Genomic DNA, 24,667 nt, shown 5'->3' with positions numbered 1-24,667 from the left:
TATCGATTGACTTTGAGAAAAAATATAATGATATTATAAAATTGGGATTTTGTGTTGACGAACATTGATTGTATTTATTGTTTATGGTTTGCATGGTTTGTAGACAGAGGGCGCAGTATGTTTTAAATATTTTTCCTTGAAAATTTAGGCTTTTTTACACAACATATTAAAACAATCAGCGGTTTTTTTTTTCGTGTTTGAGTAATATTTTTTTATGTTATCAAGTTTTGGGATTTCGCTCAATACTCCTATGCGACTAGACTACCATGCGTCTCCATTGATACATAGCTCATATAATCTAAGTCATAAGTGTAATACAATTTACATTATAGACAAAAATCCCAGGTACCATGTGGGGTTTATATACTAACCGAAATCATTCAAAATTTTCTTTTTGTATGTGGTGGACATATTTTGAATATTTTTTACATGTATACGGATCTCGATACAGTAAGCATGAAAAAATCAAAGGTCAACAGTCATGATAACCTGAGACGTCGATATGTGCATCGCAGCTCGCATCCCAAGAAGCGATTGTTTCTATTTTCTGAGATTTGATTTTACTGATTTTTTGTGATTTTTTTCAAGAAATACCATTATGTGTAAAAGTGTTAAGTTAAACTATTTTTTTTTTAAATAAATTAAAATATTTTTTTAAATTTTGAATCATAGTCTAGAATTTGTTTTAGTCCTTCAGTTTTGATGACACACACCGTAAATTTCCTGTATTTTTTTATCTTACGTCTTCTTATTCTTCGTCTTCTTCACATTTCAAGCTTATTGCTTATCGCATATTAGCGAATTGCGTGCTGTCAACTTAGTATTCTAACTGCACTTCCACAGTTATTAATTGAGAGCTTTTGATGCCTCAGCTCATAGCTCAGTCGGTAAAGGCACAGCTACAAAGCAAGACCATGCTGGAGGTGGCTGGGTTCGATTCCCGGTCCGGTCTAGGAATTTTTCGGGTTGGAAAATTTCTCGACTTCCCTGGGCATAGAAGTGTGATTGGACTTGCCACACAATTATACCAATGCAAAAATGGTACAGGCATCGAAAGCTATCAATTAATGGAAGTGCATCTAGAACACTAAGTTGAGAGCACGCAATAAGCTAATATGCGATATGCAATAAGCTTGAAATGCGAAGAAGAAGAAGAATATGATGCCTGTACTATTTTCGCATTAGTATAATTCTGTGGCAAGTGTAATCAAACTCTATGCCCAGGGAAGTCGACAAATTTTACAACCCGAAAAATTCCTAGACCGGATCGGGAATCAAAATCAGCCTGTTGGTCTTGCTTTGTAGCTGCACCTTTACAGACTGAGCTAAGGAATGCCCCATATTACGGTGTATCCGTATTTGTTTATACCGGAATTGTAGATTATCAGTTAAAGGATGATATGGTTTCTGAACTCATAACTTTTAAAAGAGTATTTAAGCAATGAAAGTTTTTAAAAGACTGGTTGAAAATTGCTCCAATTTTACCATATTAAAATAAATCACGCGTATTGTCGTCATCGAGAGGCTTCAGCAGCGCACGTGTAAGCGCCGAAATTCCGGCATCTAAATTAAGATTCAAATATAAACCAAAGCGACGAACCCTGTCCCGTGTCACTGCAACGTTCTTTCATCATAAAACAATCGTCATACAAATAAAAAGCTACAGATTGGTGTGACATGAGTATTTTCAAATTAACATAAATTTTATTGCCTACATCGATCATCACAATCCGCCGAACCCGAAACAAATAGCTTTGTTTGTATTCCACAATCGGTCCAATTTGCATAATTTTCAACGGCGGCTCATTTTTTTTTTGCCCGTAACGGTTCAATCCGAACGTGAATTAGTATGCCCGTGGCGTCAATCTCAAGCGTGTTCCAATAATCATTGACCGTGAACGTGTAATTAGTCATCATTTCCACCTTCCTGTGACTTTAAGGATATCCTATTTAGTGAACACCGATCTGATGACCACCTCCCTGAGTGAAGGATTGAGCGGCAGCATTGGCAGCCGATCCGCTCAGACCACCACCATGTCCACCCTGAGTGAACGACTGGGTTCCAGCATTGGCAGCCGATCCGCTCAGACCACCACCATGTCCTCCCTGAGTGAACGACTGGGTTCCAGCATTGGCAGCCGATCCGCTCAGACCACCACCATGTCCTCCCTGAGTGAATGATTGGGTTCCAGCATTGGAAGCCGATCCGCTCAGACCACCTCCGAATCCTCCCTGATGGAACGGCTGAGATCCTCCGAATCCACCGAAGCCACCACCTTGGGTGAACGATTGAGCACCAGCGTTGGCAGCGCTACCAGACAAACCACCACCGTGGCCTCCCTGATTAAACGACTGGGTTCCAGCATTGGCGGCTGAACCGCTCAGGCCACCTCCGAAACCTGGGAAGCCACCACCCTGGGTGAAAGATTGAGATCCAGCATTGGCAGCCGATCCCGAGACACCTCCGAATTGTCCACCGAATCCTGGGAATCCCCCACCCTGGTTGAAGGACTGAGCTGCAGCGTTAGCAGCGCTTCCCGAACTTCCAAATCCAAATCCACCATTGGCCGACCGGGCCACACGAACTGGAGCCTCCTCCAAGAAGATCACTGTAATTTCACAAAAAAAAAATCAGTGGATTTGCAAAATCAAATCCAATAACTACACTCAATTACCATAAGGGGCACAACTGGCCACGGCCAGCATCGATGCCAAAGCGGCAGCACACACGAAAGATTTCATGTTGACAAAACTCAACAAGAGGTTTCCTTTAGCGATATATACGTCGAGAACTTAGGCTTGACAATGATACCCTGCTAGAACTGGATACGCGTATTTATATATCTGTTAAAATTCCGTTTTACTACTCTGGGGTGACGAGCCACACCTCTTCTTCCACTGCTGCTCCACACATCTCTTCGATGGACGGCCACTTCTTCAGCAACCGATCGGCCGTGAATCTGTGGGACATTTTGCGCCTGTGTATAGAACCGAAGGAAGAAGACACAAGAAAATGAATCAAAATCCAGTTTTGAATAGGGTCAATCCAGACGGCAGAATTGTCGGTGATTTTCAGCGCTGCATCACCAACGACATTAACGTTAATTACCCATCTTTAGCATGTTGTTTATAGCTGACTATTTGGATATTCAAGCGATTATTGCATCAATTTGGTTCGTTTTATGACTATTTATTGAAATTGATTAGGAATAACATCTACAATAGAATTAAAACTTTCCATTCGCTCATGCGGTGGACAGCTCTATTCCGTGAAAAGTTGATCTTCTTGTTACTTGTTCTTGATAAAAAAAAATTATGCGAAAAAAAATCTTCCTTCGAGTTTAGCATGCGCATAATGATGAACGACCAATTTTATAAAGCGATTCTAATAAAATTAATGATCTTTTTTTTTGCGAATATGGTTAAATCGAAGATAGTTTGTTGGCACACTTTCTTCGGAGGGTATGTTTTTGCTTTCATAAAATAAATTCAACATTCGAGCGAGTCAATATTTGAACGTTAGTTAGACAGGTAATTTGATGCGATGATCTACTATCGGAGATCACCCAAGACACCGGTCACAAAGCATTACACAGTGGGCCAGATATCCAATCAATTTTAATAATTAATTAATAAATTAATAATCTATTTACAGAAACAGATAATTCAGAGCCCATCCGCATAGATGGCATCAAAATAATCTTTTCACTCTGGCATTTTAAAGACTTGACGCCTTGAGCAAAGTTGTTCACCGTATCAAAATAAACAACTCAATTAGAGACGTCAAAATGCCACAGCCTACTGTTGTTAAATTATTGGACAACATTAAAAATTAGCGAAAAAAATGTTTTCTGATTCGTTTAAGATTTTCTCCCTTACTCGATATTTTCCATAACTCGATGATTTACAAAGTCCCTTCAATTTTTCAACCATCACTCGCTACCTAACTCGATATATCCCCAACTCGATGCCTCCTTTACTCGATGGGTTTTGATTCACTTTTTTCACCTCCCTTAATAGATTTGATATTATTATTTTCGATAATTTTAGTATTAGTCGTAGCATTAGAATTGATCATGGTGATTCAAAATTAATCTACTAAGGATTTATTCCTAAGGTGAATTTTCAGTTAAAAAATAAAAAATGTATTGTACTTGCCAGAATAACGAATAAACTATTAATATTATCTCTAATTGCATATCAAAGTGTCACAGCCAACTAGATAATCGAATTATTGACTAGCATGAGGAAATTTAGAAGTTTTGATTATTTTCTGATGCTCTGCAGCTCAATAGCTCCTTAAGTCGATAATCCCTTGAATATTGCGTAACGGATAGTAGACTGTATTTTCATTGCTCGCCATGTAAGATAATATGTTCAAGGTTCTTAAAAATAATTTCATTCGTTTTTAGCACTAGTTATTAAAAGGTTCAATTTACTTTGGTGCATTTTCGAAAAAAAGCAGTTTTTTTCGACGCATTATTTCAGATTGCAAAAAGCTCGCAAAATTTTGTGTATAATAGCAAAATGAATAGAATGATGCGAGCTTTTTAAAAAAAAACTGAAATAGAAAATTGGACCTTAAAATACAAAAATCTTCTACAGTATGTTGAACCCAGTATGGACCCCTCGTTAACTAGAGGCTCGAACAGGTTAAGACATTTTTTTTTTGCAAAACCTTAGATGACTTAAAACAGTGCACAGTGGTCTAGAATGTAAATTTAGGTGAATGATATGTTTCGAGCCTGAAATTGAAACTTTACACTAAAAGTCTCTTCTACAAAGTTGTTCCTTATATTTAGGCCCTCATTTTTATGACAATGGTGATTCTAGGGTGGTTCTTATTATCATTAAAATAAAAAATCTAACTTTTTTGTTTGAAGAAATTACGGTATACTTTCTTCGGCAAAGTTACAGCTGAGCTAATTTCCAGCAACCAAGTTTAAAAAAACTTTTTTCTTGAATTGAGTTAGGTTTTTTTTTTTTTTTTTCTTTATTAGAGAGATTTTTAGCCTAAGGCTAGTTCATCTCTTTTAAAAATTACAAAAAAGAATTGGGACCTCAAAAGGAGGATCCCAATCTTGGCAAGTGGGCATTTAGCTTAATTATATAAAATATTGTAAAACACTACCAAAAGGGCCAACGAATTCAAAAGCACAAACAGAAAACACTCAAATGTTGTAAAAAAGATTCGCCTCCTTCAGGAAGGCGATGAGGGCGTCTGCTGCCGGGGACTCGTCGCCAAGCAGACTTTGTATGCTGGTTCCCTCCAGACCGAAGGCAACCCGAAGGTCCTCGAGCTCCACACAGTTGATGAGGATGTGTTCTACGGAGGCTGGCACTCCGCAGGTTTCGCAGGTTCTCCGGAACGGTGTTCCTCCGAAATTATGGGAGGCCCTGCTATGCCCGGTGCGCAGCCTGGACACCACTTGCTGCTCCTTGAGGCTCGGTCGATCCTTCCAGGGATCGGTGGTCGCCTTGATTTTTCGTAGTTGGTGAGTTCGATTGTTCCTCCACTCGTTGTCCCACGCTCTCCGAACCGTCCGCTTGATCCATTTTTTGATGTCCTGGAACGGAACATTGTCAGAGAACCTGGGTCCGATGGGGCCTGAGCCGGCGAGGTGGTCGGCGATCACGTTCCCCTGGATGCCACAGTGCCCGGGTACCCACATGTATACGGTGTTGGGCGGCGCATGCGTTACCGTCCCTTGTATCCACGGATGCTTTGGTGCTTCATCGGTTAGGGCCATTATTGCGCTTTGTGAGTCGGTAACGATGAGGATCGGCCGATTGGCCGGAAGGGAGGTTGCTTGAAAGACGGCCGCTGCCTCAGCGGAACACCGAGCACTGGGCCGGAAGTGAATTGCTGACGACCAAACTATCTCCTGAAACCCCCATTCCCACTCCGCTGCTGGAGAGCGAGCCATCAGTGTACCTGATTTCGTGATCTTGATAGTGCGCCCCGAGAGTTTCAACGACTGTCCGGCGCAAAGCCAGTGTATTGTCTCCTGCCCTGAAGCGGTCCTTGATTCGGCTGTCGATTCTGATCTGATGTGATTGCCAACTTTTGTCTCCGTGCCAGTGGACCCTGGCCACTGGAGGGAGATCTACGTCGGCGACCGTGCGGAGGAGTCGGTTCGCCTCGTCGAGGAGAAAGATCCTGCTGTTTCCCGACGTTTTAGCGAGGAAGGCAGCGGCTTTGGTAGCGGTAGCTGCGGTGTAGACGAGCCGAAAAGGCAGAATACCGGCTTCCACGCACGCGGCGTCGGCCGGGGTGGAGGGCAGGAGACCGGAGACTGTCCTTACGTATCCGTTGTAGACCGGTTCCAAGATTTGGACGGCTTTCTCGGCGGCAAGGCACGTTAGTTCTACGCCGTACAATAGGCGACTGTCGATGATGGCTCGGGCTACCCGGAAGCGGATTTCACGGTTGTTGGATCGGTGGGGGCGGGAGATGGTCTTCATCAGGTTGGATCGACTACAACAGTCCTTCTTCACCTGTTGGAAGTGCGGCTCAAGGGATAGGTTCCGATCGAGGAGCACTCCCAGGACCCTTATTGTGTTTTTGGTCGGTATCGCTTGCTGTTTGATCATGATGGGCTGTCCGTTGTTCCGATGCCGGGTGGTGCATATATGGCAGCGCACGCTCTTGCCGGCGGAAAGCTGGAACCCAACGGAGTCAGCCCATCTGACCACCGAGGAGACTGCCGCTTGCGCCCTTAATTTCGTCCTCTGCCGGGTGGGGCCCACCGTTACAATGAGGACGTCATCCGCGTAGACGAAAATATATATGTTCCTGGGTAGCTTGTCGAAGACCCCGTTCATGGCCACCAGGAAGAGGGTGACCGCGATGATCGAACCCTGTGGTACTCCGGTTTCTTCGCTGAACCTTCTAGATTGGACGTTTCCGACCGACACCCGAAAAGATCGGTCGGTCAGAAAGTTTCGGACGAAGTGTAGGATGCGTCCTTTTAGTCCCCATTCGGCTAACTTCTTCATTACTGCTGGTGTCCACGTTCTGTTGAATGCTTTGGAGATGTCCAGCGAGACGATCTCCGTATGATGGCCTTGGTCCTGTGCCTCCTTCAGGACTTCTCCAAGAGTGGCGAAGTAGGTGGAGGTACCGTACCCTTGCCTGAAGGCATGCTGTCGATGGTCAAGCAGTCCCTTAGACTCCAGGTATTGCTTGAGCCTTCTGTTGACCATCCGCTCCAAGACTTTGGGCCATGCAGCAGGTCAGCGCGATGGGGCGAAATCCTGTGACGTCCTTGGTCCCTATATTTGTTTTGGGGATCGGGATCACGAGACTTTCCCTCCATTCGTCCGGGTATTCTTCGTTGGTCCATAGCTGGTTGTAGAGTTCGAGCAATTGTGTTTTCCCTTCGAACGGTAGATGCTTCAGCAGTGGGTATCCGATTTCATCCGGTCCAGCCGAGTTTCCGTTGCTCCGGCTAAGAGCGAACGAGAATTCTTCCCAGGAGAATGGTTGGTTGATCGGTAGGTCGTCGTTGTCTGTGGGAATTCCGAAAGTGGGCACCGAGGACAGCGAAGGACCGACTCGTCGTTGGAAACTTTCGCTGTACTCCGCGATTCCTGATAGTTTGGCGAAGTAGTTTCCCAGTTCATCTGCTACGGCGTTTGGTTCGGTGATGGTAACGGTGTCGGCTTGCACTTGTAGCGGCGAGTTGGGATGTGTGTTAGGATGTCTCTAAAAAAAACAGTTGTTTTGCTCTAGTTTTTTTTATTTCAAATTTCTCAGCAAAGGTGTCTTCAAATAACTTTTAGATCTTTAGAAAACGCAACTTTTTGCTGCACAAAGCTTGTCAATACCTTTCGCCGATCAAGAGTTATTGACGTTTTTTAGAGACACCCTAACTCAATTCAAGAAAATAGCTCTAAATTGGTCAATTTAAGAGATACAAACTTTTTAACTAAGTTGCTGGAAATTAGCTCAGCTGTAACTTTGCCGAAGAGTGAATACCTTAATTTCTTCAAACAAAAAAGTTAGATTTTTTACTTTAATGATAATAAGAACCACCCTAGAATGCATTGTCATAAAAATGAGGGCCTAAATATAAGGAACAACTTTGTAGAAGAGACTTTTAGTCTAAAGTTTCAATTTCAGGCTCAAAATATATCATTCCACCTAAATCTGCATTCTGGACCACTGTGCAGTGTATTTCTAAAAATTCTTGCATAAAATCTTTATGTTTACATTCCATTCGAAAGTGCACGTCAGGGCTTTCATTTAACTTATTTATAATTGTTGGCGGTTACTTTGAATGAAGAGCTTTTTGAGTGGGTTGATTTATTTCCTTTTAATTCAGTTATAATTGCTTATCTTTTGACAGATACGCGTATTTCGTCTACTACTTGCGTGTATCTGTCAAAAGGTAAGCAATTATAACGGATTTAAAAGGAAATAAATCAACACACTCAAAAAGCTCCTGATAAAGAGATACCGTTTAGAGGCTCCAAAAAATTTAAAAGATTGAACTTTGACTATATGTTTTTAGTATTACTTCTACGTGAAGTCAACGATTTACCTAGTTGAAGATGCTAATTTCAAATAACAGACTGTAGTGGTAATTTTTATACGATAGATGGAGTAGCATCTTCAACTATGTAAATCATTGACTTCACGTAGAAGTAATACATATAGTCAAAGTACATAACTCTGGATGGGAGCATACCATCAATTACTGTCAATGGTCGAAAGGTACAGTAGCAACACCTACCCCACCCGTGTCCCCTCGAGATCGTCAAGTCGACGATGACAGGAGCACATATCGTGGTAGGGGTAAACAATAGTTGCAATTTCCAAACCTACGACTGGATGCCTTCCTTCGAATAACAATTGAAGTGCGGTAAAAAATCGGTAGAACTGTTTCAAACACACAGTTGGTACTTGAGCGGGTCGGTTTTCATCTCTTTTTGCCAGTGGTGGCGGGGGGGGGGGGCACCCCTCACCATCCCTCTCCAAAGGGGGAGTTTGGTAAAGAGAGATGAAAAAACCGATGTGTACCTTCCTTAAAAGTTGTCCTAGCTCTCTATTCTAATATCTATATGCAATCTTCACACTGCCGTACTCTAACGGAACTATCAACTCTTTGCTTTCATCTACTCCATCTATCGTATAAAAATTACCACTACAGTCTGTTATTTGAAATTAGCATCTTCAACTATTAAAAGATTGGTTACTATCTGTTTCTTTGGTAACAAAACACGCTGAAAACGACGCAGAAATCATCGCCATACAAATTCCTATGGCGACGATTTCTGCGTCGTTTTCGGCGTGTTTTGTTACCAAAGAAACAGATAATATACTGAAGTTAGGCGCCATATTATATGTTTTAAAAGAAATTAGTTTTTCGTAGGCTTACCTCGCACTATTCAATTAAAAACAAAGCAGGCCATTTGAAAGCTCGGACTTTTTCCTATAAGATACATGTCAAATTATGATGGAGCCAGAGTGGCCAGATTATTTTTTTCATTATCGGTAGCTTCTCAAAACTTTTATCGGTAGTTATCGGTAGGTCGACTTAAGAAGGCTTTCCCGATACTTGAAACTTTTGTGAGCTCCAGAACAATACAGTATCCTTCAGATCTTCTGCTTCAAACGTGTCGAAATCAATTTTTCTATTTTTCTATTTTCTATTAAAAATCTGTGATTCTCGGTAGGAAAAGTGAAAAATCGGTAGTTTTGAACCTTTCGGCTGTGAATCGGTAGGCACCCCGAAAATTGGTAGAACTACCGATAAATCGGTGCCACCCTGGATGGAGCACTACGTTTTTCGTATGGAAACAGAATAAATAAAAACAAATTATCACAAATCAGTGTTCCCTCGGCTGTCGACAGAAGCAGACCACCCTCAATGTGTTGTGTGGTTCTCCTCATTGTTCTTCATCAGCAGTTCTTTCGGTCGATGGGTCGTCGACTTTCGTGATGAATGTGTGAGTGCTGACCACGTGTTGCGTCCATTGCTGCAATGTAATCGCTCTGACCGTCGTTGGCGAATCGGTCATACAATGAAACCACTGGAAGCGGCTCCCGTTCTGGTGGATGAGGCTTACTGGATAGCGGAAGATAAAATGTTTATTGTGTTGTACCTTTTGGCTATAGGTTTAAAATGTATTGTATAGTAAACAAGAATCCTCGGCTCTGTAAAGTTAATTCGGTTGAGTCTTATCAAATAAATTAATAAAAAAAAAAATCATCACAAATTGTATGGGATCATATCCCAACTAACAATTTTAGCTGCAGACAAGCCTTTACAGGCAAAATTTGTTGCCTGTTAATTTTTGCCTGTATAAGCTGGTCTGCAGCTAAAATTGTCTGTTGGGGTTACCTATTCTTTCTTTTTCTGCTGGTTCCTTACGATCAACAAATTTCTCCATAATAATCTGATATGCATCCTATAGGAAACAGTCTCAGATTTCAAATAGCAAGCTTAGTTTATAAATTGGTGGGAGATAAGCTTATGCAAAACTAAATCAATCAATTCAATATAGCCGTAACTCAAGTCTTTCAGCGGCACCGGTGGTGTAGTGGTAAGCGTTACTGCCTCTCACTCCAAAGGAGTTGGGTTCAATCTCAATCAGCACCATTGGGATTTTCTGATGCATAAAACCTCTGTTCATGCCTTCCTTCGGAGGGGAAGTAAAGCCGTTGGTCCCGGTCCATGAGTTTTAGGGCGATAGTGTTACCGTTTGGGTAGTTTACCCTATATCACCAGCACTGAGCGATGACAGTGAGTGTGAGTATCGGCAATCCATACTGCTATTAAGTATGAACGAGTAAGGCCGACTGTTGCTATCAATATGCTATTGAGTTATTAATTATATTAAGCTATTTATTTAACTGTTATACAGAAAGTTATTTTTTATATATCTAATGTTCTATGTTATAAAACTTAATTTATTAAAAACAAATGAAAATGTGTAAAAGATAGCAAAACAGATAAAAAATACCACTCCAAAGAAACGGTCAAATTTAAATTATCAGAACACAATTTGTTAAACATAAGGTACACTTCCCATACAGACACCACAAACAGGATCGGATAATCGAAGAGGGAAATACAGTATGACGGGTGGAAACAGGGAGTATGGTAAAATAGAAGAAAATCGAGGTTACTACTGGGTCAGATCGAATGGGCAAGTTCTTTTCCACTTCAGCTCTTCTCGAAGGAGGTTTGGAGCATAGTTCGCAGATAAAAGTCAAAGTGTTTAAACAAGTGATAATTCAAGTCGAAGTGACTTTCCAGTTAAATTAAATGGAAAAAAAAACTCGGGAACGCGTTTATCAAAAGAATCAGGTAACATACCTAACCCAACTGCCCAGAAGTTTGCCTATAATAAGACCTTCCATTGTTTTACACCCAAGGACCCATTGTCCTTAGTTTAAGTCTCCGCTGTTCACCGTCGATCAACCGACGCTGTCTAGACCGTCGGAGCGGTCAACCAAGCGAGCGTCGGGAGACACGAAATCGCGATGATGGTAGTTGGAAAACGGCAGCTGGTGATACCCAGTGCCCAGCACGAGGTTCCGTGCAGTCATTCCATACCACCCACCCAAGCAATAAATTGGGTTTTATGAGGGTTCTGTAGACCATGATTTAGACTTGTAGAATGCTATAAAACCACGATAAAACTTGCAATGTTGCTTGGGCAGCGATCCACGAACCAGCATGCCGGCCGTCAATTCACACACACACACACGCACACACCTTATTATTCGTAAGTAACATAAAAAAATCTAAAACCTAATTAAAAAGTGCATATCAGAAGACCGAGTAGAGTGCGCCCTGATCAGCCTCACCATCCCACCCTTTGTCGAGAGTCGACCTGGGGAAGATTCGTGAGCTAAGCCAACAAAAAAAGGCTGGTGGAAAGCCCACCCCGTTGGCCCCCGTGGCTCTAGACCAGGGACCTGGAGCATTGCCATAATAGAGAGCTCTGCTCCTACAGAAGTAACAATAGGTAGGGTCCAGGTGTGAGATTGAAGGAAAACAAATCAAGGAATCGTTTTTTACACAGCTTTTTTTTACGACGATTTTCGAAATAACGCGGTTTTTTTTTTAATGGCACGGTTTTGTACGATGATTTTGACGTAGGATTACGTCTTTCGGCAACATATTGGGGGTGCCATTTCAAAAAACTAAACTCGACTGCGTTACGAAAAGTGGTCAGGCTTTGAAAACTTAAACTCTGTCAATAAACGGATGGATTTTAATTCTAAACAAACCAATCGATTGGAAATTTTTCTACGAATCTGTTAAAATGAACACTGTATCGATTTTCAATAGGTAACTATTGAAAATTACACAAATGTCCAACTGCTGCAATGGTGATCAAAATTATCACCGATTGCCTGCAAAAAGTGTCTTCTCTGACACACATTTCCAAATCGAATTCCATCCGGGTCTCCGAAAGTGGACCCTACACGTTTGCTCTTATTAACAATAATCGTATTGTCAATACATTCGATATTGACGTCAATACATCGGTATTGACAATAATTCTGTATTCACATAATCAATATTATTGTCCATAATTCCTCTTCGCGTCAATATACATGTGGGGTTCGCTGAACGGTACTTATTCAATCACCGCGTGTGGTGAGTGGTGGTTAGACTGATGCAAAATTTGACTTTTTCGCTCCACAGTGCTTAAATGGTTTCAAATCGGGTCCTGATAAGCCTTCCAAAGTTACAACTCATTTGGTTAGAAACAGACTTCGCACAAGCCATTTGAAGTTTACATGTAAATTACTATGGGAAATCTCAACTTTTTGTTCATTGCCTTCTAGTCTTTTTCCATATTGAGCTGCGAAATAGTTCGATAGCTATTCTTATAGAAAATTTTCTCAGCTACATCTTTGCTGAAGATCGTTTCTATGTAAAACGCGAACGGAAAAAAGTTATTAATTATTTAAGAGATTGGTAAACTTATGACATGATCAAGCAGCTGCTCTGTAGGCAACATTGTATTTTGCAGTGTGACATAGTAGCCATGTTTTTGTGTACGCCCCAGAAACACCAATGTTGCCTGCTGAGCAGTTGATTGAGCATGATCATAAGACATCAGCGCATTGAACCATTGATAACTTTCGATCCTTGCATTTGATCAAAAAGTGGTCTTCAGCAAAGTTGTAGCTGGGAAAATTTCCTACAAGCACAGTTGAAAGCTTTTGAAGCAGACCGATATGGTGAATTATTAGATCGACATGAACAAAAATCTTGGTTTTCCCATAGTATGTCCCATACAAACTTCAAATGGTTTGTGCCATCTCAGTTTCTCACCAAATGGGTTCAAATTTTGAGAGGTTAGTCAGGATCCGATTTGGAATCGTTTAAGTATTGTGGAGCGAAAATTTCAAATTTTGCATCACTCTAGTGGTGGTGTCTGGTGGTTTTTCTCCAGTACACAACGCAAGTGCAAGCAGCTAGCTATTAAGGCTGCCCTCAAGAAGTCAAGAGCCCTAGATTCACCGAAGAAGGAGGAAGAAGCCACACCGCTACTGGTCGGATTCAGTTGCTCGTTGTGAGCCGTTGTGGGCCACCTATGCCAAGCGCATCACCTTCGTTCCAAACAACATACAGCTCGCCAGCCTCATCCGTGTTGAACACCCTAATAACTCAGCATTACTCAACCATCACGACAACGGTTCTTTTCAGGACCACCATAAATTATTGTTGTTTAAGAGTTCATTTTCATTGACGAAATTTCTCCAATAAATTTTCGCTTTTCTTTATTATCTATTGAATAAACCGAAAATTACGTGCGTTTTGTGAACGAAAATGCGTAACTTTGTCATCAGAAAATGAGGCGTTTCCGTGATGGGCAAACGTGGTTTTTTGAACACAGTTGCCGAATATTGATAGGGAGCACGTACTTCTACGTCAAATCTACGGTCGTGTCTTGGATACAACCACTTACTTTTTTAAATAACGCGGTTAAAGAGCTAAACAATGGACTTGACCAAAAAACAAACTAGGAAGTGTGCATCGAGTGGGTTCATCGGACAATATGGCTACATATTTTTGGAACGGGAACGACGTGTATTTAGAGGCCAGTAATCGATGATTGACATCATTTTTAAATCCAAGATGGCGACTTCCGGTCTCCAAAAAACTGTCGAATACCCTACAATATGGGTATTTCCGAAACGGGGACGACGCGAAGAAGAAACTGGATATCGGTGAAAAACTGTCAACGAGCCTACTATATGCACAGTTAGTTTTTTTTTCTACCGAGCTCGGCTGTGTAAATCTCGGCAAAAAAAAAGTGTCACTGAGATCTCAGCAAAAGTGACATTTGATTGCTGGGTCTCGGATAATGCTTAGCTGAGATCTCAGCAAAAACTTTTTTTCCCGAGATTTGCACAGCCCAGCTCGGTAGAAAAACTAAGTGTGTGGATATTTTCAGGACGAAGATGACGCGTAAAGGCCGGAAATCGATCATGGACGTTATATTGGAATCCAAATGGCGACTTTCGTTTTGAAAAAAAAAAACACTATCGAATATCCGGTTTAAGAAAAACTGTCGAATAGCCAACAGTATGGGGACGACGTGAAGAAATCGGAAAGTAATCAAGATGGCGTCTTCCGGTTTGTCGGCTTGTGACAAACTATCAGATTTCATACGATTTTTTTTTCTGAACTGGGACGACGTGTAGAGGCCAGAAATCGGTGGATGATGTCATTTTGGAATAGAAGATGGCTATTTCTGGTTTGTGATGAAATTTCGAATACCCTACAATGGGGCTGTCTCATTTCGCCGAAATAAGATGCTGGTGCATGGCCAAACGACTAGCGGGTCAATATTTACTAAACCAAATGACTAGCGGGTTGAAATTTCCAATATTCACTTGAAGAAAATACTAAAATCTCGAAAGAATAGCTCATGCTCACAATATCTCATCCTAAAAATGTAATATTTTGATTTTTCACAAACTACTGTGAGTTGTAGTTTGTCGAAATGTTTTTTTAGACATTCGTTCTTACGTAAAATTTTATTTTTCGGAGCAGGTCCTCCTCCAGCTAGACACAACATTGCTCGACCTTCTGCTGCTTTTTGTTCATAGGTTTCCTCTACTTACTTAATCAAGTTTTCGATGCATTTAGGGGAAATCCTTCCGAATGCTTGACAAAAGGTGATGGGGAAATATCCTTCGGAGTGTGGAACGCTAGGGCCTAAATTTTCTTGCAATACGGTTGCAGCTATGTGGTCGGATGCAGAAAAAAAGTGAAACCAAGCCTGCCCGTGTTTCCATAAGTTTTGGCACAAATGGAAATAACCTAGGGGCATCCCACTCTAAACTTTAGTACTAGTATGTTTAAATTTCTCATAAGTATTCATAAGTATTTTTAAGTATTTTTAATCTTGCATAATTTTCATCGTAGTTACCGGTTGCTAATGTTGTTGTTTGTTGTTGTAAGCCCCATCAATTGTATAGTTTTCGTCACTTATGAAATGAAATTAATTCTTGTTTTAATCTATTTTAATTGCAATAAAATCATGATAATTGGTATATGTATTCCAATTATGCTTATCTAATAGTGTAAAAAAATCGTGTGATATTCGAATTACTGGTGGTTTGAGTAGCGAGATTCTATCTCTCTAGTTTTGAGTAGACTTTCCAGTGCGCTATTGTAGGATCTAAGCAACCATTGGTTTTGTAACAACCTTAAAGCATGAGAATAAATATAGTGCCTGGAAAAAGACTTTAACTTCAAGGAAATCGTAGCGATCGGTCGTACCCACGAGTCTGTTCAAATACAGATGAGTGATTTGGACAATCGGAACGGAAACTTACAAAAAGTCAGCGCTGTCGAAACGGAGGCCAATGAAGAGTCAATTTTGAAGGTACGCTCCAAACTCGGAGGACCAAGGCGGTTCAGATGTTTCCGATGCAATGGCAGACATGATTCGAAAGATCCATCGTGTCCAGCCAAATCACTCGAATGCAGAAGTTGTGGTCAAGTGGGACACTTTTCCCGCTGCTGTTTTCTAAAAAGGAAGAAGACCAACGGACAACCGTCCCAGTACAATCGTTTCGGAGCTTCCCGTAAACAAAACCGATTCGTACGAGAAGTATCTGTAGATGGAACCGAGCGCAACTCAGATGTAGTTGATCTTTTCCATCTAGGAGCAGGAAAGAAGCTGGTACCAGTATCTGTTGGAGGAGTTTGTTTGAAGTTCGTGATTGACACAGGAGCAGACGAAGACGTTTTAAGCGAAGCGGATTGGGCTACGTTGAAACGCGTTGGGTTTGAAGCATACTCTATCAGGAGAGGAAGCAGCAAAGTATTCAATGCTTATGGGATAAATACACCGTTGAAAGTGCTTGGTGAAGTCGACGCAGAAGCTATGATCGACGGTCGGAGATCCATTTTGAAAAGCTGCATAAGGAACTGTATGCTTGATTGAGATTGCATTTGTCTGACAAAAATTCAAGAATTCTGCTGAAGAAAATGGCTGACCATTATCGCAAACAACTTCAATAGGATAGCCGAACCTTGCAAAAATTTCCCTCATTTTAGTGACTGTTACTTTTGCTGTCATTGAAGTAAGTATAGCAACTTCAACGTACCGGGAGTAGTAGTCTGTCGCTACAAGCAAATGGTAACCGCCAGGAATTTCCATGAAATCCACCGCTATTTTCTTCCACGGTCCGTTAGGCATCTCGGTTCTTGTTATAGGAAGTGTATCAGGTTCTGTTACAAGCGTACATCTTGTGCAAGATTGGACGAATTTCTCTACCATAGAGTCCATCCTAGTCCACCATACTTTAGATCGTAGTCGACGTTTCATTGCTGCAATTCCAAGTTGAGGTTCGTGTGCAAGCTTCAAAATTTGGGTTTGTAGGATTCGAGGAATTACAATTCTTTGATCTTTCATCAATAAATGTCCATCACTGGTGAAGCATCCCGACATCTTTGCATAACGCATTAATGTTCTAGGCCAACGTCGAGAAGGGTACGGTAACCATTTAATCAGTTCTTGCAGTTCTTCATCTGAGTTTGTGGCAGTTACAATTTCCTGAAGGGTTATTGCCAACGGGCAAGTATCACTAGCTATCATTCGTACGGTTCTTTCTGATTCTTCATCAAAGCTAGGTCCATTATCTGGTACAGATTGGCAGAGTCGTGACAGCGGGTCAGCGATGTTATTCTTTCCTGGACGGTACATTACTTTGAAATCGTAGGACATCAGGCGCAACTTCCATCGTTCAATACTTGGTGACGGCTTCAGACGATCTCCAAAAATCACGACTAACGGCTTATGGTCCGTAACCAGATGGAAAAACTTCCCGTAAAGATAATAGTGAAACTTTTTACAAGCCCATACTAATGCTAAAGCTTCTCGCTCAGTCTGCGCATACTTCTGTTCTGTCGGAGTGAGAGTTTTAGACGCATAACAGATCACACGATTGCGATTATCTTTCCCTTTTTGTACCAAAACAGCACCAAGGCCAACAGGACTCCCATCGGCAATAACATAAGTTTCATCGTCAACATTATAGAATCCAAGGGTATTTTTGTTAAGTAGAATCATCTTAATTTGCTCGAATGCTTGTTGGTGTACTGGTTTCCATTCGAAGTTTATGCCTTTCCTTGTGAGCTGATTTAGGGGGTGTGTAATGGTTGCCATATTTGGAACATGTCGATGAACGAAATTAACCAAACCAAGCAGACTTCGAACTGCTTCTGCGGACTTGGGGACTTGTAATTTTTCGATAGCTTCCAGTTTTTCTTGAGAAATTGAAATTCCTTGTGTAGAAATGTGATAACCCAAGAAGTCTATTTCCCTATTGCCTGTGATAACTTTGTCAGCATTCAGTAGTATCTTGTACTGCTTCAATCTGTTATACACCATCAAAGTTCTTTCACGAAGCTCAGATTCGTTTCTAGCGGGGATCAGAATGTCATCGATGAAAATAATAAGCCATGGAAGATCAGCAAAAATCGTCTCCATAACTTTTTGAAACAACTCAGGAGCAGCAGAAAGTCCAAACATGAGCCTTTTATAACGGAATAAACCAAGGGGGGAAATGAAGGTGGTGATGTATCGACAATCTTCTCGAAGAAGAACATGATGGAAAGCTTGTCGAATGTCAAGTTTAGTGAAAATTTGATTTCCTCCGATTTTCTTCGTTATTTGCTCGAGTGTTGGAAGGGGATGGACTTCTCTAACTATTGCTTTGTTAGCCTCCCGGAGATCTACAATAAGTCTAACAAAGTTTTCACCGTCGGAATTGATGTTTGGGTGGAACATTCGGGATAAAATACCAGGAAACTCAAGACCAGTCAATGAAACTGAAGCAAGAGAAAACGATAAGAAGGCGAAAGAAAAAGGAAGAATGTATGCGGATTCAAAAAGGAGAGTTAAGCAATGCAATATCGATGTTGGAGATTATGTGATTGTGAAAAATTTTGTCAAGAAAAATAAGCTAACAACCACTTTCAACCCCGAACCTCATCTTGTGATACAACGCGACGGATCACGGCTCCACTTGAAGAACATTAAAAGCAGTGTGATCTCCAATCGACACGTGAACCACACCAAACGAATCCTAAATGCGAATCCCATGATGAAACAGGAGAATGACGCAGATAATCATAAAACCTTTGAGGGCACACAAGAAGAAGATGACATGGGATCAGCCATTCCAACTGCTGCTGAACGTACTACGAATCCAACGGAACAACCCTCTACCAGCCAAACTACTACGGAACCTCAGATGGTCTCACGATGCGATGGTCGAAAACGCCCTTTTGAGACTAGCCGAGCTACCAGCAAGCGCTCGAAACATGTACCTAAATACTTAGCAGATTACAAACTTTGAATATATTAAATTTTTAAAATATTAAACGTAAGGAGGGAATGTAGGATCTAAGCAACCATTGGTTTTGTAACAACCTTAAAGCATGAGAATAAATATTAATTATCAGTTGTACCTCGGACCGAACCAGACGTTTCTACAGCTATCATGAATTTGAACTCCTTTACAGAGCTGTTTTAGATTCCCAAGAAAATAAGGAACCGTTGATTGACATGGCAGACCTTTGTTCTTAGCTATGCCTACACAGGTCAAGGATACGAGGGTGATGGGTTGTAACGGTTGACGTTTTTTACTATACTCGCTTCGCTGTCGTGCGCGACAGTCTGGTTGTATTCGTACTCTCATGCTCTACCGTCGTCTCTCTTACACAACACAAACGGTAGAACAACATTCGAGCAAAAAGAAAATTATCAAATAACTATCATATGACATGTGTGATTTCATTCTAATTCCTCAATTTGGTGTAAATTATACCATATCTGATGAGAAATGTTATTACTAAGACATCGTTTCTTGCTATTTTCAGAATTCACACAAGCACAACATCAGCAGCTCAGCGACAGTGTATATGACAGAGCCTGTCTTATGACATTTTAGTTTGGTACTGTCATTTGATAGCTTGTTTTGCAAGTGTCACAAGCAAAGGCAGTCAATTATCATAGTAAATGTGTCGACTACGGTGACCGCTTACAAGACTGACCAGGGTTACGCTGCGTATTTGGCTGTCGAACTACGACGATGAAGCGAACCTTTTAAAGTAGGAAATTGTACTGATTGCAATACGCTTTTCGGGGAACATACATCGGAAAACGGAGTTACTTTAGACTGGTGAAATAGTTTAATTAGCATTTTGCTAGTAGTCGATGTTTTCATTTGAGCATAAATTTTCTAGTTTTAGTAATTGGACCACCAACGACAAGGTGCTGGTGATTGAGGATTTCAAAAACACTAGCATCGTTATCATTCTGATCCGTAGTGGCAAATAGATTATCCCGGTTGAATCGAAGCGTTTCATGCGAGACATATACAGCTCGATCGTTCCAGAACGCGACACGTAAAATAAGTTGATTGGTTGGTTGTTTTTCTTTAAAAGTTTGAACAATCGATACTTATTTATTCACATGTCATGTGTTAAAATAAATTGATTAATTTTAAGTTTTACAATCGTTGCTGTTAGCTAATAGAATCAGTAGTTATTTTATGTTAAGGGTAGAAGCAGTAGTAGTCGCCTGGTCAAAGATTGTATCGAAATAAATTTCGTTATTAATGAAAAAATAAAAAAAAATAAAATTTATAATAGGACCACTACGGTCAAAAACTGGAACACTTTCCCTACAGTAGGGTAGCTCAAAATATTGATTTTGCTCCACCCCACTCAATTCTAAATCAGGTCCTACACTGGCCCTTTGAATTACTATGGGAAAAGTGAACTTCTCATTGTGCTAGCCGTTTTCCATACCCAACCAACACATGTCTATCATAATAAGTTGCTGCAACTTAATTGTGACTGAAATAAGTTACAGACAAGTAACGACAAATGTTCAGTGACAAGTGTGCTGCTAGGGTCATGATTTACGGGTAACCTTTCTATATGTTCTTATGTGAAATTCATCAGTTACAACTTTGCTGATGACCACTTTTTGATTTCACTTCAAGATAATTTGATATTAATGTATTTCTAAACCTAAAACTTTCTGATCAGTGTTCGGACAATCATTCTCAAATCTCATTCATGATATTTGATAATGTGCGAATATGGCAAACAAAACTCATGCTTGAGATTCTCATGCATATTCACGCACTCATACTCACAACGCTGAAAAATCATTCCAGCTTAAAACTCAGAGAAAGCACTTAAACGTCAATTGATAGCATGTTGTGTTAGTTTTCCATCCCCTCAAAAACAATAGTTATAACAATTGTTGGCGTCAAAATATAAAGCAATAAATTTTTGAGCTTGAAAACTCATCCGTGATTTTTGTACTGTTGAATTTTGCAAGGCAAAACTCATAGACACATAAACTCAAACGCTTTGAACACTGTTTCTGGTATGATCAATCGACTGCTTTCAGGGTAACACTGCAACATGGACCTATGACATAGTAGCCTGGATTTGTTTGCCTTATTCTACGCGCCAAGTATACACCAATGTTGCCCGCTGAGAAGTTGATGGAGCATGTGAGAATAATCATTTTTATGGCATTTACCAGCTTTGGTCAGATTAGACACTATTCAGTCAATTTTCGTCAAACGAGATTATAATTAATTCTGCAGGATATTTTTCGATTTTTACCACAGTCCTCTTAATGTAGTTTTGCAAATTTATTTAACTTAATTCTTGCACTGAAAACGAAGCTAACTCAGAGTGTGTGTCCCTATTACTCAGTTGTGAGTCACTTTTACTCATTCGTAAGGAGAAATTTCTAAAAGCGTAGGTCACTCAAAGCATGAGTACCCTACCCCTTTTACAAATGTCTCCATACGAATGAGTTCAAGTGACTTACTCTCTGAGTATGGTTCGTTTTCAGTGTGGAAGACAAACCTGAAAGTGGTTAGCATCCATGCCTCTCACACTGGACGTCATTAGTTCAAATCTAATCTCAGACCGAGGGGGACGACTCTATCTACGATGCAGGAAAGATTTTGTTTTGGTGTGGTTAGCTGTGCACACGCTGAGTAGAGAGAAAGAAGAATGATGCCAGTAGATGCGAGAAATGAAAGAAGATTTTTCGTAGATTGATTTGCTAGTTTGAGATTTTTCGAGCATCTAGAATTGAGATTTAGATGTGACGCCCTCCTCATCCCAGACAAGTTCCGTATGAACTAAAAATGTGCAAAGGTGATTATAATGCAAAGGATAAGACAAAAATCCACAGATTGGGAATTGGATCACAGAAAAATCGCATTTAAAACCCTGTTTTGAGTCGTGATAGTTTTTTTTATTTAAATTTCCCATGTAATGTTTCCATGTGAATCATTTGTATCACATTTGATCACATTTGATTATCTTTGCTTGCAGAGCTTATTATCGATGTCATGATGATAGCAGCTCGCTTATAGAATTTACGTGTGTGTGTCACTGATTCGTAGTTTAAAATAGTTGGTAGCTAATTTAAACTAAATTTTACTAATATTAAGCCAAAACACAAAATCCTCATGAATTCCTTTAGACAAGCTCCGGTTACATTCGCGCGGGTTAATAAAGTTGTCATGTCAGTTACAGTTGTCTAACCGCTGAACGACTGAGCACCGGCATTGGCAGCGGAACCGCTGAATCCACCGAATCCACCGGTGAAGCTCTGGGCCCCAGCATTGGCAGCACTGCCACTTAATCCTAATATAGAAAATCAATTAGTGCCTGGACATTCAATTCTACAGCGAGGCAAAAATTACCTGGGAATCCGAATCCACCACCCTGGCTGAAGGACTGCGAGGCTGCATTTGCAGAGCTTCCGGACAAACCACCGCCTCCAAATCCTCCAAATCCTCCGAACCCGCTGCTGAAGCTCTGGGCAGCGGCGTTGGCTGCACTACCGCTGAATTGAGCTGAACGGGCCACTCGGGTCAATGGCATTTCCACTGGGACCAAGTACGCAACTGTAATTCAAGAAATCGATAGAATTTGTTTACAATCACACAACACATTCATTCTCCGTCGTTTTGGCAACACTGGTCACTCTAATCCTTTCTTCCTCACTCACTTTGATATGGAGCACAGTTGGCCATTACCACAACGGTGGCCAGAACAGCAGCAGCAAAGATGGTCTTCATTTTGGTTTTGGTTTTTTTTTTCACAATGCCGCGAATGAAACGAAAGCTTGATCTGCACGCTATCACTAGTAAGTTGACAATGATATCGGACCATCTTGAGCCTGGGTGCTTTATATATCGAAAGGTGGGAAATTCCGTGACAGGGCGTAAGACAATACCAGTTTCAGTATGTGAAAGATGCTTATTTCTTCGGGATGATAATAAAACTGTCCCCACCTTTCGTAGTGGACTGAACTTTTTGGATATCGGTCCCAATCTGGAGGATGACTTGTTTCTCGGACAGATGAATGGGGAAGTGGTAAATGGAAAGGGGTGGTGCGTATGTGTTTCCGAATTGGGGATTTTTTTTTCGTTTCGCTGCATGTGCAAATCGGTTTTATCAATGTTTGCTGGATATATTTACCAAGCTAAGTGATTTTTTATTGCGATTGAAATTTGGAGCTCAAGAGTGACCTGCTGTCTCGCTTCAGTTTAGGGGATTTTCGAATTACACATAGTTTGTCCCAAATGGAAAATCAAAGCTCAAGATGATTGGCGTAAGTTTATGATTACTTGATGTCGGAATCATGTTGTGCCCTTATACGTTCAAGAGTAGTTATTTCCATTGGTGAAGATTACGTTTAAATTCATGCAATTCAATTGCTGAAAAAGGGGGTTTATGAGTTATCAGACATTTTTGTTTTATAAACTGGTCAGCTCCAATTAGCGTGTCATAAAATTGAACAAATTATGTCATCAAGAATGGCCATAAATATACATTCTGCATATTTGTCTACATCCAATTCAAATAACAGTACTGTTGACATACTTGGTAGTGTTGTTTTACTGATACATATATCCTAGGGTTGGGGCCTCAGAGAGCCTAGTCAAGGCACGGTATTACCAAACCGGAGTCGGTGGGTTCAATTCCCGGTTTTTCGATTGGGTCGATCTTTCGGGTTGGAAATTTTCTCGACTTCCCTGATCATAGAATAGCATTATGCTTAGCTCGCAATGTAAAAATTCATGCAATGGTTGACATAGAAAGCTAACAATGAATAACTGAGGAAGTGCTTTTAAAGAAAACTAATGGATTATCCATAAGCTTGGGGTATGGTAGGAATAAATGTATGGTTTTTGACACTAACTGACATCCGATCCACCAGCCTGGCAACACAAGATATCCCGTCGAAAGGATATTCTTAACGCAAGCTAACGAACACGGAACAAATTCTAAGAAAAAACATAAAAATCCAAGAAAATCAGTTTTTTTTTTCATAAATTCCTGAGAAAATTAAGCGCCATAAAGGTATCCCTATCGGTTGGATGTATATCTACCACAACAGAGTGATGCAAAATTTGAAATTGTCGCTCCACAGTGCTTGAACGGTTCCGAAACGGGTCCCAATCATTCCCCAAAATTTGATCCCATTTAGTTAAAAACTGACAGTGCTCACTCAGTATAAATGTATGAAAATTAATCTTGATTTAATTTCAAATGTAATTGAATAAATTCTACCGCAAAACAATATCGAATACAGTTTTCCATTTAAAAAAACGTAATTTATAAAAACAAGATATCTAATTTTAAATTGGTTTCATTATAGTTTAATTTTACAAGAGAGGTTTCAATTTCACTGAAAAACACTTTCAGTCTTCCATAATAAACGATATAAATTTACATGCGCTCAACGTAAATTTTGACGTTTATCGTTTTGTTTTGATGCGCGAGCCGTACCGGTCATGATTGGAGCAGCATGCGTTGAGGAAAAAAGCATATCTTCAGGTAACCGATAGAATTGTAGGATTGTAGGTGCAAGTGCCTCATAAACACTAATTTGATTTTTTTTTCAGATAGAAATATTCATCGATGACCCGTACGAAGCAGACCACTGGAAATCATGCTGAAGAAATGCCCTCCACAAAGCAGCTGCAAAACGCATCACGTGAAAAAGCTCTCAAGCCTTCAAAACATAGAGTTTTCGATCTAATTTCCGTCCTACTAAGCACAACCCGCGCTTTACCTCTCTTTTCTGAACGAGTTTAAACAAAAAATGGAATATTTCT

The 24,667-nt window shown here is 40.6% G+C and overlaps 1 protein-coding gene across 2 annotated transcripts; it reads right to left on the bottom strand.

Annotated features, from left to right (window-relative positions):
• Nucleotides 1-1,848: 1,848 nt before the first annotated feature.
• Nucleotides 1,849-22,712, bottom strand: LOC135699755 (uncharacterized). Of its 2 annotated transcripts, XM_065220076.1 has the most exons (4): nt 22,552-22,712; nt 22,244-22,447; nt 22,101-22,184; nt 1,849-2,252 (listed from the first exon to the last, which is right to left on the bottom strand). In XM_065220076.1, exons 1-4 carry the CDS (start codon nt 22,619-22,621, stop codon nt 1,951-1,953), a joined length of 660 nt encoding a protein of 219 aa, XP_065076148.1. In that variant the 5' UTR covers nt 22,622-22,712; the 3' UTR covers nt 1,849-1,950. The 2 variants fall into 2 exon arrangements, with proteins under 2 accessions (XP_065076148.1, XP_065076147.1); XM_065220075.1 differs by lacking the exons at nt 22,101-22,184; nt 22,244-22,447; nt 22,552-22,712 and adding an exon at nt 2,676-2,826 and having other exon boundaries at nt 1,849-2,609.
• Between the last annotated feature and the right edge of the window lie 1,955 nt (nt 22,713-24,667).

Source organism: Ochlerotatus camptorhynchus, unplaced genomic scaffold (assembly GCF_037179485.1).
Source record: "Ochlerotatus camptorhynchus isolate MF236.1 unplaced genomic scaffold, CSIRO-AGI_Acam_v1.1 ptg000114l, whole genome shotgun sequence".
Taxonomy (NCBI): domain Eukaryota; kingdom Metazoa; phylum Arthropoda; class Insecta; order Diptera; family Culicidae; genus Ochlerotatus; species Ochlerotatus camptorhynchus.
Note: the sequence above shows the minus strand (reverse complement) of the source record. Positions and strands in the feature narration are given on the sequence as shown.